We start from the raw sequence: 20322 nt of genomic DNA, 5'->3' as shown, positions 1-20322 counted from the left end.
TAAAGCCCACAGCGCTGCCCTGCCTCTGTTGATCTGGGTCGCAATACCTCAGCAAGGGCAGTGCCGAGAGGAGGAGAGCATGGCATTGGTGCAAGGATGAGGATGGGGACTCACCTCCGACCACTCTCCCGTGATCCAGATGTACTCGCAGGGGGGCAGCCTGCAGCTCTCCATCTCGGGGGGGCGCCTGCTGGCGTCGCAGTAGCCACTGTTCTGCAGCTGCTTGTTTTCATCCACGCAGAACACCCTGCGGAACCGGGACGCCTCCCCGCACGTCTTCATGCACTGTGTGTAAGAAACAATGGCTCATGCAACCCCTGAGGGACTCCAGTGAATGAATCTGCATCCAGAGTGAGTCCTCCTCCCAGCAACCCCTGTAAGCTGTCACTGGTACCACCTGGGAGAAAATTTTTGACTAGGACCCTGCTGTGCCAGATGCTGCTGCCTTTGACAAACTGGTCCTGACCTCTAGAGGTACTAACCCAAATCCACAGGAGAGAGGAGAAACCAAGGCAGTACGTACTGGGATGGGGCAGATGTGGAGCCCAGCTGTGATGGGATCAAGAGATGCAGCATTGGGCATGCTGGGTCAGGAGATAGGGCAAGGGGAGAAGAAAGGGGCCAACCCCCATTATTTCAGCCCCTAGTAAATATGACTGTTTGGAGAACAACTACTCAGCCATCCCCCTTGCAAAAATCACACTGCTGCACCTCTGGCTATGGCTGGTGTGGGGGGAGCCCCTTCCCCACCTCTCTGCCCTGGTGTGGGGGCACACAGAATCATAGAATCATAACAGAATAGTTTGGGTTGAAAAAGACCTCAGAGATCATCTAATTCCAACCGCCTGCCATGGGCAGGGACACCTCCCACTAGGCCAGGTTGCTCAGAGCTTCACCCAGCCTGGCCTTGAACACAACTTTGTCTCTGCAGTGGAGACAGCCCTGAAGGTTTATTCTCTTTTAAACACTGCCCTGCCTGATATTAAGAGCAACCCGTGCCAGCCAAGTACAACTGCTCCCCAGGGCCTTTTAGAGACTTTAAGGACTCAGTTCTTTCTCTGCTTGTCTTGGAAAAACCAGCCTGACTGTGAGGCTGTGTTCCTGGGAGTGATACTGTCCTTGGAAAGCATCTTAGAAAAAACACATATAAAACAAAATAAATCAGCATAGAGCAGGTGTCTAGTAAAACCCTATTTTCTTTAAGCTATTGCCTGTAATGGACTTCTAACATTTTCAACTAACTGGATTAACAAGGAGAAAAATGCATGAAAATAATAATTTTATAGAACATGTAGGAAATGTCTTCCCCTTAAGGAAAGGGATAAAACATCCAACCAGACCATCCCTATCTGTACAGAAACACCATTTGAAGTCACCTAGGCTTGTAACACTGTGCCAGTTTTAGAGTCCCACCCTCCAAACATCATTTCCAGCCTCCCTGAGGCAGCTCCTGTTCTCCTGGCTGGCCCACAATTAGCAAGATCTTAGTGGGTTCAGCTAATTGCAAGATAGAGGCACTGTCATGGCCCTGTTTCTGTAATTAGCTGTCAGAATCAGGATTGTAAATTATTTGAGAATACTGAAAAATCAGATCAGTCTGTGGCAGCAGCAGCAAACCTGGAGAGCAGCAGTGAGCACAACATCATGTTGGGTGTAAATACTTAGAACTGGGACAAAGTGGAAAGGGATGGGGAAGGAGAGGCAGCTCCACAAAGCAGCATTTATTCCAAAGGAATAACTTAGGAGCTCTTAGGCAACAGTCAACATTGCAAAATCTGCAGTCTGCCAGAAGACCCCAGGGGCTCTGTGTGCTTTCAACCTTATTTACTCTCTTGCTTTGAGTCCTTGGAGTGGAAGCTCCTTTCTTGGTCTGTGCTGAAACATGGCGATCCTACAGGGGCTGGAGGAATTTGCTGGAGTGTGATTTCCCCAGAAAGCAAACAAAGTGAGCTACATTTGCTCATCTCTGATTATCTCCCTATTACATAAGTAAAAACTGAAAGGGGGTCATTGTGTGTGAATATGGCTCCACTAGAGCTCCATCATCATGGAGCTTCCCTGATAGCTCTCCAGGCACTTTTGGGGCAGCCTGAACCCTGACCTTCCTGCTCCTCCCTAATGAGGGACTCTCCAGCACAGTGGGAGTGGGGTCACAGGATGCTCAAAGCTTCCCTCCTCTCTGGTTTGGCATTTTCCAGCCCAGAAAGAGGTCAGCAATACAGGGTAAATTGTTCCATGGTCCCTCACAGCCAAAGGAGGCACCTTGAAAGTAGTGGGAAGGACCAAGCCTGATTTTTCCTCCCCTCCTTAATGTATATTTCAGACTAAATTTACAAAATACATTGGCTCATGCTTCACTTTAAGAGCATGAGCCATCTCTATGCCATCAAGGTATCTTCTGACATTGGCAGTGAAGAGCTATCACATCAAAAGCCCATCCTCGTTTGAAGTCATCACTTGCTGATGAGAGACTGACACTCCCAAGCACAGGCCAGCCTGATTTGGGTTTGTCTGCAAGTAACAGTTGTGTGGCCAAATAAACATGAGCCAGCTCTGTGCATTTTGTCATTGTCAGAAATTGAAAGTTTGATTACTTGTATTTTTAGGGGTAACTGACAATTAAAATAATCCCACTGAAATATTAAATGTGGCTCAAAGACAGTGAGACCATCATAAACTAAGTCAAAGAGAAACACTGCAGAGATTCCAATCAGCCACCCCAAGGTTATAAAACATTATTTATGTAGAAAGCAGATAGTTTAGCCAGGCTATTTTTCCTTTTGATGCAGTGACAGATTTTGCATGAAATCTCATGTTCAAGACTGACTTAAATCTCACACAAAACAGTGGGGCCAGGCTATAACAGCTATTGATAGCAAAATCTGAAAAACAGATCAGGCATTTGAAAATATTTGTCTCTTTTGCCTCATTTCCCAAATTTTGAACTTTTTTCCTGGCAGTTCAAATTAAGGACCATTTCAAGTGCTTCTGAAACTGTTTTAGAAGAACAATAACAACAATTAAAATAACCCCAAAGGCATTGCTTTGCAAAAAGCATTAATTGTTTTCTTCTTTTTTTAAAAAATAACAATCTGACACAGAGATTAAATGTACCCCCTGTGCCATGAACACTTAAAACATGCCTTGGGTAACTCTGTAATTCAAATCAGGCAAGGATGGCACAATTTACCCCCAAAAGGCAAATGTCAAAGATTGAGGAGTTGCATGGCAGCTTCCAGAGCTGTGCATTGTCCTTCCACAGAGGCTCATATTAAATAAAAAACCCCTTCTTTCTCCCAGTTTTCCTTTTTAGTTTGTGACTCCGGTCTGAGTTCTATTTTGACATTAGTGAGGCTTTCTATTGACTTCCTTCTCCCTGGTGAGGGCACTGAGAACAGGTGATTAATGGTGATACACCAACAGAGCAATAAATGGTTTCCAGTAAGTTTCATATTCCTTCTCATTGTCAAGACCAACACTTTTTTTCTAAACAACAACAACAAAAAGGAACAATTAAAAAACCCCAAACCCTCTTGACAGATTCCCTTTAAAGATAAGAAATCAAGAACAAGACAGCACTGGGATGTTATGTACATCCTGCCATCCATGTCAATTAGGGTTCATTGCTGCTCCCTGCTCAGAGAATACCAATGCAACCTGTGCCTCCTCAGGGAGAGGGCCCATGGCTGGGGAGGAGGTGCTACTCCTTTTGTTCACTGTGTAAACCAGAACAAAATAAGAAATGCTTGGAAGAAATGCTTGGAGTCAGCCAAAGGGACAAGCTCACATTGGGCAGCTCCTGCATTTTCCTGTTCATGGTTACTTAAGAGTACTTATGAGGGTGAGGAAACCTCCAGTCCATCCCCCCAGTAAAGCTCCCTTGGAGAAAAAAAAATCTCCATAATATGTTCAAAATTTCCCCAGTGCAATGGGGAGTCCTGGAAAACTTCAGAAGAACATCAGTATTCATATCCCATCAAGGGCTTGGAAGGGTGGAGACAGGCGCCTCACCAAACTGGTTCGGGAAGTTGCAAAAATAAGGGAGAGAGGGCAAAATTCAGTTGAAAGTTGGACTTGATGATCTTGGAGGTCTTTTCCAACTTAGTGATTCTAAGATTCTATGAAAGGATGGAGCACGAGCTATTTCTTTTCAGGGCTGATTACAGCACTAGGTAAGGACTGCCACTACATGCTGTTTGGTGATCTACTTTGCTGCCTTTAAATTCATTAGCTGAAGAAATTAATAGGCTCTGTAAAACCTAAAGTTCATTGCAAGGAGTCTGCTGGAGCCCCCTCAGCCATTCCTACATTTCCTTTTCTGGCTGGGATGTTTCCATCGGGTATCAGTGTGTGACCAGATCAGCTTTGCCTCCTGCTGCTTCCCATCACACCTCCCTGTGTACTGGGAAGCAGCTGGGAAAGGGCACAGCCCCCCCTGGCCTCCTACACTCGTGGCTGGGTTACATAGTATTATAAACCCAACTTCCCAGCACTGCTGAGGTTGGGGAAAATGAAGCTAAACTTGTGTGCCCTGTTTCTGTCAGGCTGAGATAACGCATGCAGGGGCTAAAAATAGAAAAAAAATCAGAATGAAAAGAATAATTGTGGTGTCTGGTCTGAACTGTCTCTGCCAAAACCTTCTGTGCACTTGAAGGCTGACATAGCAGCCTCCTGGCAGTGCACAGGAGGGCTCCTCCTGCTCTGAGTCCCCTCGTCCTCCTACGACCCACCAGTCTTGAGGGCACCCACTGCCCACACTGCAGGAGAGATGGAGTCACTCCCTGAACCACTGAAGCAGCAGCTGTATCCCCAGCTCCAGCCTCAGGAGCTGTTTTTGATGGGGACTGATCCTGGTCACTCAGAAAAGCATCATCTCCCATGGAAGACTTGATGTCAGCACTACTCCTGGCTTGATAAAAGAGCAAAGACCGGGGGCTCAGTAAAAGGATAGGGATGTCAGCTGGAGCAAGGGTAATGGGGCAGGAAAGAGGGAATTACCACTGCTCCCTAATTCCTCCAGGCACGGGGCTCAGGCTGGAGCAGCGCGGCAGGGCTCTGTCTCCTGGAAGAGACCCAAATCCTCCCTACCCAAAACCTGCTCAGTATTTGCATAGGTCCCAGCCAAACACAGGGCAGCACGAAGCAATAAATTAACCCTACAGTGGCATTTCTCGGCTCTCCCTTCCAGCCAGCACGCATGAGCCTTCCCTCTGCCTCTTTTTCTTTTGTCAATCCCAGGTTGCAACCCCAACACCCCGACCCTCTGGCAGCGCTCCCCGGCCTCAGCATCCAGCATCATCCCACGCCTGAGAGCACAGAAGCCGATGACCCCAGGGCCGGGTGGAGGGGGTCCTGCTTACCGGCTGCCATTCTCCGGCTGCCCAGAGGTGCGTGGGGCAGGCGGGGAGGTGACAGTCCCGCTGCGGAGCTGGCCGGCTGGCCGGGTCACACTCGGCCTCCTCGGCTGCCTTCGGGGTGCCGCTGTGGCACTGCACAGAGCGGCGCTGGACGCCCCGGCCGCAGGACACAGAGCACTGCAGGAAGGGACAGAGGGTGAGTGGAGCTCCCCGTGACACTCACCAAGGTAAGTTCAGGGGGTTCACTCTCTGCTCTGAGCTCCGTGGCATCGATAGCGATGCTCTATCAAACTTCCAGGTGTGGCTTTTCATTGTGCAAGGGAAAACGATGAATCTGAAGCCAGCAGGAATTTTTGCCGTTGGCTTCAGTGAGGTCAGGACTTCCCAGACAGGATTTTTATTGCAAAATCTCCTTTTATTGCCAAATAGCGGCACTGCTAAACCACCCTGACACCCCAGAGGTGGCTGGGCTCTGAGCATTGCTCTGAGTATTGCTTCTAAGGCACAGGTTCAGAAAAATCATAGTTCAAAATACATCAAATGCCATAGAATGGGCTTTAATGAAAAGCAAACTTGGATTGTGTAGAAGAAAGCATGTAGCTGTAGAGAGAGAAAGGTGTGATATAGCTGGGATTTCTTTCAGCATGCATTTAAATGTGCACATGCACCAAGGGAGGGAATACAGTTAGTTTGTGAAAACAAGTGTCTTTTTAAAATTAACTGCATTTCACATTTCCTTCATTACACTGTGGGCACATTTCTCCCAACTTCAAGGCGCAGCAACAAATGCCTGAATTTCTCTGTTTCTCATACATCTTTAAATTATTATCTGTACTGCAAAACTGTTAACAGCTTATTTTTTCTTTCATGCAACATTTCTTAGTGTCGTGATTACACACAAATATGTTTAGCAGTACTTAATATTTCTCTGGTACAGATTCCTTCTGGCTAGACCTTAAAGTATACTATACAGATTTGGAATTAAGAGAATCTGCATTTATAGAAGAAAGTGCATAAAAATTAAAGGCATGTATTGAAAACCCACCTGAATTAACAACTAATATTAGTTATTTTTAACAACTAATATTACTTATTAATATATCAGAAACTAAGAAAATAAGTTCACAGTCTGTTATTGCAACACCCATTAAAACGAGCCTTCTTATGGCAGGGAATTGTGGTGCCTAATGGGGAAGCAATTCCCTCTTCTGTAGAGTATTCCTCCATAATGCTCTTTGCTTTACTATCCAAATGCCCCATAAAGCCAAGAGAACCAGAGAAAAGCTGGCTGTGAATATTCAACTGGCTTCAGATATTAAGAGGGTGGGAGCATTTTTGCGTAGCTTTTGAAAGCAGCAGTGAGATTTCTGTCACTGGTGCTGCAAATGCTTCCCATGTGCTGCTGCTTCCCTGGGATTAACAGTGCTCTTTGTCCTACACATTCCATAGAGGACTCTTAAATTGCATAAAGGCACAAACTTGGAGAAACATATACACCAGGATGCCTACCATGCTGTAAGATATCTTTTGGGTTCCATTTATCACCAACATAAAGAGCCCGGGTATGGATAAAAGAGCACAAGTGACACCATGGCTTTTTCATGGGGGGCTGCACTGTGTGTGACACATGGGTTTGGGGAGAGGATGGTCCCTGGGCTGTACCAGAAGCTCTACCTGATGCTCTACTTGTTTTTTTAGACAGGGCTGCGTTTCAGCCTGCAGTTGAAGTATGCAAATACCAGACAGCAGAACAAATATTGGTATTTTTGTTAAATGAAAGGTAAATGGCCATAATTGACACCACTTAGGAGAAGCAAACACATTAAATCTGACATTTAGTGCAGACATAAGCACATTTAGATCTTGGAGAAAAAGTCTTTTTTCTTCCCTTTTGATTATTACAGATATCTCAAAAATGCTTTGCTGCAGGGAAGTGTGTTCATAACAACCTAGAAAAGAATTCATCACCCTCTGAATACAAAATATCCAAAGAGAAAAAACCTAGGAGTGGAGCACGAGCACAGCCAGTGTCCAACTGAGACTGGTTTTAAACCATTCCTGTGTTCCTTAATCTTAATTTTTTGAGTAATTCCTTTTCCAGGAGGCAAAAACCCCCAACACCTAAAGGTGTATGCAATGGGTCCTGTGCATATATAGTGACACCAAGATGCACTTTTATGGGAAAACTTCGCCTTATTTCTCATGCAGACTTTTGCTGGTTTATTCAGGAAAAAAAGTAGCCAGCTCACAGCAGCTCAGCCTTGGTATTAACTTTCTGAGGCAATTAGACCTTCAGAAAGTTTGGGTTTTTTTGGATAATATCTAAGTGGAAACGGATCATGGTTCCTATTTGCAACAGTGGCACTGGTGATAGGGAAAGTCACACAGAGTTTTTGTGCCCAATTTATACCCTGATCTACTGTGTATTCAGAGCACCAAACTCCTGTCTGTTTCATGCTCTTAATGAGAAGTTCAGCACCTAAATCCAGCTTGGCTCCAAGGCATTAAATCTCTGGCAAAGCCCTGAACACCCCTTACAAGGGATTCAGGGCCAGAACTCCAAACGTTTTGACAGCCCCAACTCTTCATCTGTCACAGGCAAAAAAATGCTGCCAGCACCAGTGAGGCTCAGAGATCCATGTCACAGCATTTCACAGGGCTTTAAAAAGCCCAATTTGATATTGTAGCATGTGTTTCTACCCCTTTCTCTTCTCTAAGCAAGATGCTGGCTGGCTGAGCACATCCAGCATCAGGAACCCGGGCTGAGCAGCTACTCCTGGAAAAGCCTATTCTTAGCATTACCATTAGCATACAAATATTTCTTAATTGCCCAGTAATAAGAGATTACTTCAGACCATAAATCACCTCATCCTCCTATTAACTCGGGTTCCTTTCTCTAAATATAATCATAAAATCAACACCCCTTATGCAGTGGAAAGCTGGGAATTTTAAACCATTTACTTTCATCAATTAATATTAGTGTATTTTAATACAGCTGACAGACCATCATGTTTACAATTATTAGCTGTAAAAAACTGCTTTTGGGAGCAGTCATTTAAAATAAGGTGCAAACTGGATATCACAAGACTGTCTAATGGCCTGGTGTTTCATTTCAGTCTGGCTCCTGTATAAAATTTCAGTTTCAGTCCTGAAGGTAATAAAAGTAATCATATTGACTTAATTTCCAATATGGGAGCAGTACTGTGGATTTCACAGGCTGGATGCTCCCATCCTCAAGTAAAGAACCCAGACCTCAGTAACTGAACCTCCATGGTGAATGAACACTAAGTTCTTTACCCACATAATGGCAAATACTCCTATCCTGTGAATCCAGTAAGGATTAAGAAAACCCAACTAATACAAGTCTGAAAATAATCATAGAACATTAATGGGTTTATTGTCCTTTTTATTAGTGGACATTAATCAACAGCATGCTGTCCTAGTCCTACCATTTGCATGTGTGCCTGTAGCAATGTTAATGGTTTGTCTTTCAGGGAACTCGAATACAGCAAGAATGGTTGTTTTGTACCTAAATTTGAAAGATAGAGTGCATGGGAACATGGTGTTTTACAAGTTAACAGTTCATTTAGTCTGGGATAATTAGTCTACGCTAATGAGGTAGAGGGAAAAGCAAGGTTCAGAGTTAAAAATGTGATGAAACATATTCAAGGTGATGACAAAGACATTATTTTCAGGAAAACAAGGATTCAAGGTATGCTTTCAGAAAGCAAGAAGTTTAAGTCCTTTCTCATTTCCAGCAGCCTCTGCTCTCTGCATCACTGTCTGACTTTTTAATGAGCGAAAATCAAGCAACGAGTTTGTTAAGAAAGAAAGGGAGTGAAAAACAGTTTTAATGAACAATTCTGATTATTTTTTAGGCTTTCCCAGGAAGATGATAATAAATTTAGTTTCAGATTTCCCAAAACTAAGGAAGCTTCTACTTGAGATATGATATTTAAATTATATTAAAAACATGAATAAATAGTACATTCTCTTTAATATTACATACTAATGATGTTTCTAGTAGAAACTTAAAATATACCACAAGGAATTTACTTCCAGATAGACACTAAAAGCAAGCTGCCATGTTTTCAGCTGGTACAATTCTGTGTTGCTCCACTGCTGTCCATGAAGCTACACTGTTTTACACCAGGATCTGGCCCAAAAACTTTTATCCCTGAATAATTCCTGAGGAAAGAAGTGATTGGAAAACCAGGCTCTAACCAATTTGATGGAGGAAGAATACCAAAAGGTGCAAAAAGGTACACAGCATGTCTCACCTGTCCCCAGTCTCCTGCTTTCCACTTTGGACATCTGCCCCCTCTGCATTTCTTTTGCACGTTGGGCTTAGCAAGGTGTTTACAATACTCTTCTTCTACATGCCTCCCTTCCTCTGACAAACAGTACACACTGCGGTGCTTTTGGCCTCTTCCACAGGAGACAGAACACTGTAAAAATGAAGTAACAACAGATCAGCTTTCACACTCATACAGGGGCCATGGATACCCAGGGCAGTTTCTTTCAGCTGGACCAAAAGCACCTCCCCAGGTCCCTGGGAGGCTACACAAAGCTTGAGGTGAGTGCAGACACTTAATAGTGCATGATATTCTTGGTCAAAGCCCCCAAAATGCCAGTATCAAAATAGAGAAAACAGCTGACATTCAGCAGGGATAACAAGGCTGGATTCCTGCCATTGCTGTAGTGGTTTCAAAGGAGCAGAGTCATCTTAAAGGGATCAAGGCAGGAGCCCTCAGTATCTACTTAGAAGAACTTGAAAGGAGCCATTTCCATTTACCTTGGTACAAAGGGATGTCACATATTGGTAAATCAGGAGAGTAAAGTGTGCTCTGCACCTTCACAGAGGGAAATAAGTGAACAAAGGACAAGGCAGAAAAGTGCAGTATTTCCATGTCCTTGGTACAAAGGCTTGTGTTTGTTTCATCAGTGTAGTCTGACTTTTCTTTTTTTTTTTCCTCACTAAACAGACTGAAACCAGGACATGCTCATCCTTAAGATTTATGCATTTTGAAAACAACTCAGAAGGTGGCAAGGCGGCAGAACCTGGAGAATCAAAGCAAAAAGCAAACCAGCAGGTATGTTAGCTGCAAGCTTTGTAGTGAAGCAACTAATTTCAACCTCCCTCTGCAGGTTCACTGAACTTTTTCAAATGTGACCACTTCTGGCATGCAAACCCCAAGCAACTTCACTTTGATTTCAGATTAGTCTCCTCCAAAGATTTAGGAATGAAAGGGGTCTGGAATCACGACATGAATTTAATATGACAGTTTCGTGTAGAACAAGCCTCTTACTCAGCATGATGCACCCAGAGACTCAACTTCTATTTCTTCATTACATGCTACGTCATAAACATACTGCTTTAATCCTTGAGTGCAAACACACTGTTTTAACCATCTCTCCATATAAAATGTTCTGCTTTCTTTTCAGAATAGAGAAAACATGCAGAAATGAGGCTTTCACTTTCATTTTGAATCCACTCCATCAGTATATTTCCCAAGAAATATATTACAGCTCAAGCTCTTCCCAGCCTATAAATACATTTGAAACCTGAAAAATTTATATATATATAGCAGCTCTGGAAGATTCACTAGAATAGAAATTGGCCTCCAGTATTGACACCTGTGATTATTTTATATTACAGCCCTCCTTAGAGCTCATTCAGCCCACAAAGAACCAGCGAGAGAGCAGTAACTTGTTTCTAAATAGAAAAGTTCAGACCAATGTGGAGAGAAATGGATGTAGCTTCTAAAATCAGACATTGATGCTTAAAAGCCTGTATAAATGATGCCCTGGAAAAGGTTGTTTTCCCGCTGCAAGAGTGTTACAGATTGAAAAAAGATCACTGAGGTCCTGTGTGACCAACAGGTTTACGAGCCATTAATGATGCTCCTCTGAGAGGCTGAGCAGGGACAGCTGCCTCTGAGTTCTCCTGAGCCCACATCCAATTTGAAGATAGGCCAAAGAACCCAACAAGCAACATGCAACCTTGCACTGAAAAACGGAGGAAATGCTGTCCCTCGCAACAAAACAGAACTTTCACGAGTTACCCAGATCCATAAATGTCACGTCTTTTCTTTAGTATCAACAGAAGAAAGATCAAGCTAATGTTATCCTATTTTATAAGCCTTCAAATTTCATCAGAAGTTAATTTTTTCATTCTGTCTACTTCTCTCCCCAGGCAACAAACGTCAGCAGCAAGACAGAAATGTTACATCCTACAAAACCCAGTTGTAAACTTCTAATATTTTCATCCATTTATTGTTTTGGACTAAACACCAATACTGATATTTAAGCAAAAATTCAAGTGTTCCTTGGTAAATGCTCTCCATGCAGGTTATGCTACTGTACTGTGACAGCTAAAGAGTAAATTGATCAGGACTCTCTCATGCCCCACATCCTGAGCTGGTACAGCTCAGACAATCCTTAATTAAAAAAAATACATTGGATCCCACTACTTATCCAAAAGTAAGACTAACCACACTGTGCAACAATGCAAGCACCTTTCTGGGGACCTGAGGGTAGTTGATAAATACTTGATCTCACAAACAATTTGGTACTAGTTATTTCCAAAATTATTATTCCCTTTCTACAAAATGCTTAACTTTGGCATGGAGCCTGATTCTGACATTTATCTTGTGATCCCATGATCAAACAAGTCTGTGTGCAAACCTCGGTGCACTCAGAGGTTGAGGCATAATTTGCTTAATTTTGTTAATACTTAAATGTAATTCCCAAGATGCTGGAATTAATCATTTCTATGTCTGCCTTTAATATAAATCAAAGTTAGGCAGCTGTGCATTTGCAGATCTAAACCACCCATTTGCTTTCGTGCACATTTGAGTTATGATCTCATTTGCACTGACAGAAAAGAAAGGTTGGATAATCTAATGTAACTAAGTATCAGAGACTGAAAATTCCTTTGCAAAGAGTCTACTTAATAACTGCCTTCTAATTCATTTCAGGTATTCAACTTTTATCTGGCACATAGATTTTAAGCATATGTGAGCCACATGCAAAGCATAATTTAATAGTGGGCTGCATCTCAATGCCATGTGTCAGGGAAATGCCACACCCAACTACCACCATCAGTCTCATCATTTATTTTGGACCCTGGAGAAACTTTGCATTCCATTAAAAGGATTCTTCATGGCTGCAAATGCTGCTTGCTTATAGTACCTACCAATAACAGTACCACAATGAGGTAAGCTTTGACATTGCCCTCCTCAAAACATTTGATAAAATCACTGTCTTCACATTCCTCTTTTTCTTGACTTCTTTCCTTTCCCACACCCCCCCCCCAAAAATGTTTCCAAGTACTGTGGACAGACGGTAGGTCTCTGGAATAACAGCCTCACCTTATCCAAGGCTCTCTGAGTCAACAGAAAAGCCTCTATTGCTTTATATCATCTCTGAGCCAGCCCTGATGGTGTAGCCAGGTACTGTATGGAATTTTTTCACTAACCAGCTTCCTAGAGTCAAGAATCACATGCACTTGGATATACCCGTGGTCAACTTGCCTCTGCCTCCAATTAAGTTGCTCTGAAAGGCTGTTTGCAGCTTGTGATTGAGGCACCACAGCAAACAGCACCCCTGGATGAACCTGGGAGGACAGCCGGGCATGGAGGAGAGCGTGAAAACAACACACTGTGATGTTTCTATAAAAAACACACCAAAAAGTTTGTGGCACATAAAATAAGAGAGAAATAGTATTTCAAAAAATCAACTATAGCCATCACTCTAAAACTCTAGCAAACCTTCCCCTTGTTATTATCTTTATTATCTCCTAAACCCACCTAAGTCACACCTGGTACTTTACACGGAGAACAAAAACAAAAGGACTTTCCTAAGAGCATTAGGATCAAAGCACTTAGCACAGATTTAAGGGCTTTATGTTTATTGCATGATTAGTGTTGTTAATATGCCAAGAACTGGAAATTGGCATGCTGCTGATGTTTTCAAATAAATACACTGCCTAGTTTAAATAAATGCAAGGAAAAAGTTTAAATAAATATGCCAGAAATATTTCCATATCAACTGTTTCCATAAAGGTCAGAACACGATGCTAAACATCTCCTGCAATGCCTTGCGCTGCTCTGCTTGTGCTTTTGTTTCCACAAAAAAAATTGTTTTCTGTTTCAGAGTTCAGGAGATGATAATTCTGTTTTACCAAGTGCATGCAAATTGCTTTAAAATAACCTTTTCTGCATTTCCTGGTCTGATCATTTGGAAGATGAGGGTACATCTTGTTCAATAAGACCTCTCTAAAATAGAAAGGCTGCTACTTGATTCACATGGTTGGCAGCAGGAAAAAAGCCAGAATATGTTCAAAAATTGTCTTAAAAATTTGTACAAAATTTCTGGTGAATTTCTGGGAGCAGGGTCAGTCCAGCACCAGGACGACTCAACAGTCCTGGGCACAAATGAACAAATCTTGGCGAGAAGAAAAAGGCACCATGGAGCAGTCAAGAAGAAATGGAATGACTGCTCCTTGTAAACTTAGTGCATTGAAGGGGCAATTCCGCAAAGGGCAGAAGGGCATATGCCAAGCAAGAACCCGGGAACACTCTCCCCCAGAAATGAAAAGTTGCAGAAAATGCTGTCAGACCACTTTTCAGACCCACTGTGCATCAGCCGACGATTTGGGAGGTATTTAAGATAATGAATGCAAGCTGCGGTGATCACCAAATGAATTCCCAAAGATCGGTATGCTCCGATAGCTCACCAAGGGCAGGGCTGGGAAGGATTAGATTAAAAATGGCATTATCAGATTCTGCCAGGAGCAACTTTTTGGAGGAAATTAAAATCAATCCTTGTAGATTTAGACTTCCCCACATTAAGGATATTATGGAAAGTCAGCAGCCGTAAGTAAGCCCTGGTTCATTCTTCCCAGCAATCTGAGACAAAACATGCTGGATGAAATAAAGAGAAAAGCAACAGAGCCCTCCAATGCTTTACACCCGTTTTCCGAGAGGGCTGTGCTCCTGGACGCCAGCAAACTTTTCCAACTACAAGCAAACCCAACAATGTACTCTCATAGCTGCCTTTCAGCAGCAGATCTATGTCACCTTTTACTACCACTAACACTGCTGCTGTCATATACTGTGACTTCTGTACCTCTGAAGTCTCTTGAACACAAAGGACATCAACAGACACATCACCAAGGAAAGCATGGATCCGTCCTCACCAGCTGAACCTTTACCAGGAGTCCTAAAATGCTGGAACCTTTGTGTGTTGTCCAGCAACAGAGGCTCTGTGGCATCCCAACCAAGTTAGCTTCACAACAGCAAGGTATTTCAGCAGGTAATTCCCTTGGCTTCAGTGAGACTGAAAGTAAGGCTGCAGCACTTTAGGAGATGTTTAGGAAATATTTATTGCTGCTCTGAAGCCCTGTTTCTCCCACTGATGTGTTTTAGCATGGTCTTGTGCCCATCTGCATTGGTGGGGACACATGCAGGGCAGGAGTCACCCAGCTTGGCCTTCCTTTCCTGACAAACTAAGGAGCCATGACTTAAGGCACATGGGTGCTGAGTGTGTATGGTCATGGTGATTTTAGCTGGTGCATGGCCAGAAAATACATGTGATTCTTGTACATTTAAAAAGGAAGAGGGGTCTCTACATTCAAGGGAGGGCAAATGGACCAGAGACCTGAGCAAAACACACCAAAGCACTGCACTGCACTTTTGGAAGAGGCTTTAGAAATGTTTAATGCAAATTGACTCCTCAGAGAAATGGGGTGATTGAAAAAAAAGGCATGAACATTAGGGATTTTGGAATGTATGAGTCTGAGGATGTTTGTGAGCATTGTCCAGAGCCCCTGTGGAAGTGTTCTGAGGAGCCCTCTTGGAGCTGGAGGACAGCCCCCAGTGTGAACAAGAGCAGGCTTTGCCCGAGTGTTGCCAAGGAGCTCTCCTGGTCCCGGGCCATCCATGCTGGCCTACCCTGTCTCTGCAGTGCCCACAGGGTCTCCATCTTCCAGATGCTCCATCCTCTGGTCTTGGCTCGGAGCAGAGGCACAGAGCTTCCTAAGTCATTATTGCAAAAGCGAGAAATGAAACGATCCACTAAATCTTCACCTTCCCACCACCAAACTCAGCTGGAGGGACTGGTGAGACCAGAAAAAAAGAGGAAAATTTCTCAGAGAAAAGGGTCCAATTTGGTGTGTTACTGCAGCAGAAGAAAGAGCTGGTGTGTCTGGAGTCCATTACTCCAGCACAAATTGCCCAGAGGAAAGGATGCTCTTGGATTCTTTAACTCCTGCAAGATTTAAGGCCCTGAGCGCTAAAGTCAATACAATAATTTCCCCAAGCTGGGAAACCTCACAAGATCTATGGGAAGAAAGAGGTAACTGCAACAGGAGAAACCATGCATCTCCTCTTCTGCAGCATCCACTCAGTAAGTAGCACCTTCTCCCCCTCTTTTCCCTGCCCTGTGTTACACCACATACAAAGGCACAGAAATCATCAGGGCTGTGAGCACACAAAGCTCTCCTAAAAGCTGTGTCCCTGCCCTGGTCAAAACTATTTACCTTGAACAACAAACATGCAAAAGCCCCATTTAGCCACTGCAGGTCTCTCCAGGGAGGGAGGCATTAGGTGGCATTTCCTCAAATTAGGAGGAGATGTGTGAGTTACCCAAGGACACCAATACAGTGGGATGTGGAAGGTACTCATGAAGCCTATTTTCCATACTGTGGCACTTTCCTATTAGGAGAGTACCAATTGAAGCAGCAAGGTGCCAGCTAACTGACACCTCATATTTTTAGTGAACGGTGGTATTACAATGCCATTTAGACATTCCATTCCAGAATAGGATTTCTCTGTGTCGGATGGGGTAAAACACAAAGTAAAGAGCTCTCACAGGAACAGCAGCCCTGTTTCACAGGTGTGCATCACACTGGGGGGTTGTAGGAGCACTGGGCTGCTGCTCGCTCCCCCATTTTATAAAGGAAAATCTTGGCTTAATGCCCTAGGGATAAATACTGTCAACCTGCATATGGTCTTGGGCATCAGACAGATTTTCATCCATGCTGCTGACTCACTCACCTCCCCTGTAAGCTAGTAAAATTAAAATGTGAATAGAGCATTAAGTGCCTTTGGAACAGGACTGACTACATCATTTTTTCTTAATAACTGCACAAATCAGTCACTGGGAAAGTTAGAAACACAGTAAATCTCTTTGTGCTTAGTGTCCCTCATTGTTATACATCCTTGTTTCTAAATCCCTAGGATCTGAGCAACAGCAATGATTGCAGTGTGGGGTATACAGTGTGACTCTGGAAAATGGGCAAAACCGCAGGCAGACCTCCCAAAACCCAGCTCAGGGATCTGCCTGAAGATGCTGCATTTCACAGCTCATCCTTGAAAGTGTGTTACTGCTCCAATGCAACCCTTGCAGTCTAATGCATTCCTGTACTCTGAGCCAGTGCTTTGGGAGACAACTACTCTCAGCAACTACCCTTTTATTTATTGCTTTATTTCTCCTGTATGGGCATGTGCAGATGTGCAGGAGGTCTGCAGGCATTACAGGACCAGCAGCCAGGGATGGGCCACCCATAACACGAGGACTGAATCCAGTCATTGCTGAACAGCAGCCTCACCACTTCTTGTTTGAGTTCAGGCCTAGAAAATGACCATTCCATTGAGAAAATGTGTAAGAGAGGAGGTGTAAAATGGCAACCACATGCCAAATGCAGCCAAACAGACATTGCACTAGGGGAGGAGAGAGGCATGTTGCAGTACGTTGGGACAGAAGCATGGGTTGGGCTATATTGCTGTATTCACTGTTAGAAATACCAGCAAATACCAACGGAGTTACCTGCTCTGAGTGAGAAAGTGCACTGAGGAACTTGGGGAAAAGATGCACTGTCTGGGGGCAAAGGGACGAGAAGATTTTAAAGATACCTGAAAATAACATTTGTGAGTCTAACCACTGGTCCAGCTCATTCCTGAGTCTAACCACTGGTTCAGCTCCTGTCTGTCCTGGCAATGGCAACAGGACAGGCTGTTGAAGGACAGCAGATGAGATTCTCTGCAGCTCCATTCTCTGGTCTTTCCCCAGCATTTAGTCACTGGACTAGGGAGGTCAGAAGGGACATTGCTGACCAGTCTTTTTACTTCTTCAGACTAAAAGCTCATGAGTGGTGTAAAGACCGATGGGGGTTTGCAACAGCTGAGCTATAAGTTGCAGGAAATCAATCCTGTGAGGAGTTGATCCAGGAATCACTGAAGTACTGGCTCAGTGTTAAGCACACAGTGGCCCAGGGTGGTCCCTCACCTGCAGGGTGTAGCTGATGGGCTTCCACAGTTGTTTTCCTGCTAATGTAGCATCAATACTAGCAAAGAGGAGAGAGAGAACTGATAACAAAAGTATACCCATATAGTTCTCCTTATTTAAGTAGAAACAGAAAGAGCAATGATAGATGGTGATAGTAGACAAAAAATAAAAATGGAAAGGAAAACAAAAATTGGAGATTTTAGGGTAAAAAGAGATGAAAAAAATTATGTTCCTCTACTGGGCAGCTGGGTATCACTGGCTTTGCCCACCTGTGATTGCCTTGGAGCCACTAGCTGTGGGCACTGAGGTGAGGAGAGAGATGCATTAACATCCATCACCACTGCCTCAGAGGAGCAATAGGCTGAAACACTTCAAACAACCCCCCAACAGCAGTTCAGTAATGCTGCTGCCACAGCAAATTCATTTTCTGCAGAGGAGAAGAAGGGAGCAGAGTTATATACACTTGCAACCAAATCTGTCCCTGGTTATCACTTCTGCCTTAGCAACACCTGACATCCTGCCTGCTAAGAACATTTTCAGAACAACGACACAGAGAATATTGCTGTTCAACAGCCTATTTTCAGCCAGCCGCATGGGGAAGGCATTTTGCAAACAACATGCTGGGGCTTTGACGGAATTAAATAAAAATAACCTAAAGTTTCCACTGACACCAATTTTAAGATTAGAATTCTGGAGTGCCAGCTGCCTGACACAGATGTTTGGCCAGGCAGTTCTTCCACTTCCCACCCAGTTCAGAGCCCCTTTGCTGCTCTGTCCCTGTGTGCAGCCAAAGAGCCCTCCAAAGCCATCAATGCCACCAGCTTCTTGCCAATGCTGTCCTAGCCCAGACCTCAACTCACATCCACAAGAACAGAGTTTGGAGCTTAGCTGGTTAATATTCTAATTATTTGACAGTAATCTTCTGATTCTTCTTTAGAGCAAAAGGCCCTCAAAGACTCTGATACCAGCATCTCTGCCTACAGGATACAGAGCTGGGAAGCACTGAGAGCTGCACAACCACTGCACCAGCAGCCTGAACTTCAGACACCCAAGTCCGACAAGTACTTGATAAGGCAGACTACTTTTAAAATTGTAATACTTTTTTGGGAAAAAACCAAACAAAACCCAAATAAATCTAAACCTCACCTACCCATTTTCCAGAGTTCAAAGTCAAATGATCACTGCCCTGTGCAGTGAAGCCCAAATGACTCACCCAACTGAACCAGGGTACTGTGAGATATAATTGTTTTACCTTATCTGTGCCCATTTCCTAACTCGGAAAGAATGAGAAGCCCACAACAAGTTCATTCAGCATTGTTCATACATTGTATCAGGATACAGTTGGATCATTAAGGCAAACTCAAAATATCAGAGATCATTGCAAGGAGCAAATCTGCTCCAAGGCGGGTGTTTTAAGGGAGGTTATGCATATATTTTATATATATGGTATATATATGGGTGTATTAATTAAAACCAAACCTCAGGTTTTAAATGAAGCAATGGGTAATTCTTGCTGTGAACATCTCCTTCATGAACATGACACGAGAACATGACAAGATTTCCCCTCGATATTCAAGAGTGTGTATGGAGATCTGCATTCATACCATAAAGCATTAAGAGGAGAAAAAACACTCTCTTGTATTCTGTGACAGTCTGTGCACATCTTCTAAAGCATGGTTTTAATAAGAAGGTCAGGTCTATCACATGGTGTACAATTCTGCAATGGGTAAATACATGTTCTTAAATAAGCAAGGAAATAAAAATGTCACCTCCTCTTAGTCCTCTTTGAACGCACATTATAATGACAAGATATCTCACCAGTCTCCTGTTGTAAAATTATCATTTACACATACAATCTGTTTATCCATTTAATTATCTCTTCCAAACCTGGATTTAACCAGCCAGATAAAGATCACTTGTTTACTGTGTAAAATCCCAGTGGAATTTTGCCCGAGGACTGTGGGTTGGATGCTTCGGACTCTCTCTGCTTTAATTTTTTTACTATAAATTTAATTTTATAATACTAAGTTCACCGAAACTTGAGTAAGGCTAAGCCAGTCAGATGATTGCAAGAAATTAGTTATCCAAACTTTGTAATTCATACACTTTTAACTGTGTTTGTTTAATCATTGAGAATAACAATTTCTGTTGGAGAACAAAGCAAGTAAAAGAAATGCCAGTTAAAAGATGGAACATTGCAGAACCGTTTCAGAAAATTTAGGAAGTTACCAAATCTAATAAATTATCTGAATTTAGCAAAAGACTCAAGAAATCATTATACAAATTCATTTATGATTACATTCTACTTGCGTTTAATTTTCACTGTTCAACATTAACATTAAACATTGTAAATGTATGCAATGTTTATATAAAATTAAATAACAATATTGGAAAAATAAATACACTTTTACATAAATACATAAATCCATACTGCTGAAAAGTTTCAGCCAATACTATACTCTTGTTTCAAAAGTGACCAAAAAAATATGGTAGTGACACTCCATCACAACAGATGAAGTATGTACAGCTGCAGAATGATGTTTGCAACAGATGACAGAGCTAAAGCAAATCCAGGTGATACCACACTGAAGGAGAAAAATTTGGCCGTTACTACCTACAGTAGTAGCACGAGGTAGACATACACATGGAGTGTTTTGCTGGAGGGACACAAAGC

At 43.2% G+C, this 20322-nt stretch overlaps 1 protein-coding gene and 1 long non-coding RNA gene across 8 annotated transcripts in view; one reads left to right on the top strand and one right to left on the bottom strand.

Annotated features, from left to right (window-relative positions):
- ADAMTS9 (ADAM metallopeptidase with thrombospondin type 1 motif 9) overlaps positions 1–20322 on the bottom strand; it is an 81264-nt gene that overhangs the window by 12478 nt on the left and 48464 nt on the right. For all 7 annotated transcript variants that reach the window (XM_032121107.1, XM_032121108.1, XM_032121111.1 and 4 more), the window contains exons 29-31: positions 9638–9805; positions 5361–5534; positions 115–285 (exon numbers count right to left, since the gene is read on the bottom strand). In XM_032121107.1, coding sequence (XP_031976998.1) covers positions 115–285; positions 5361–5534; positions 9638–9805 — 513 coding nt within the window. The remainder of the gene's footprint in view (positions 1–114; positions 286–5360; positions 5535–9637; positions 9806–20322) is intronic.
- On the top strand, positions 9801–19800 carry LOC116449506. Its single transcript, XR_004242407.1, has 2 exons — positions 9801–10450; positions 11554–19800. It is a non-coding gene; the product is annotated as an uncharacterized LOC116449506 (long non-coding RNA).

Source organism: Corvus moneduloides, chromosome 11 (assembly GCF_009650955.1).
Source record: "Corvus moneduloides isolate bCorMon1 chromosome 11, bCorMon1.pri, whole genome shotgun sequence".
Taxonomy (NCBI): Eukaryota; Metazoa; Chordata; class Aves; order Passeriformes; family Corvidae; genus Corvus; species Corvus moneduloides.
This window is presented reverse-complemented; position numbering and strand designations above follow the sequence as displayed.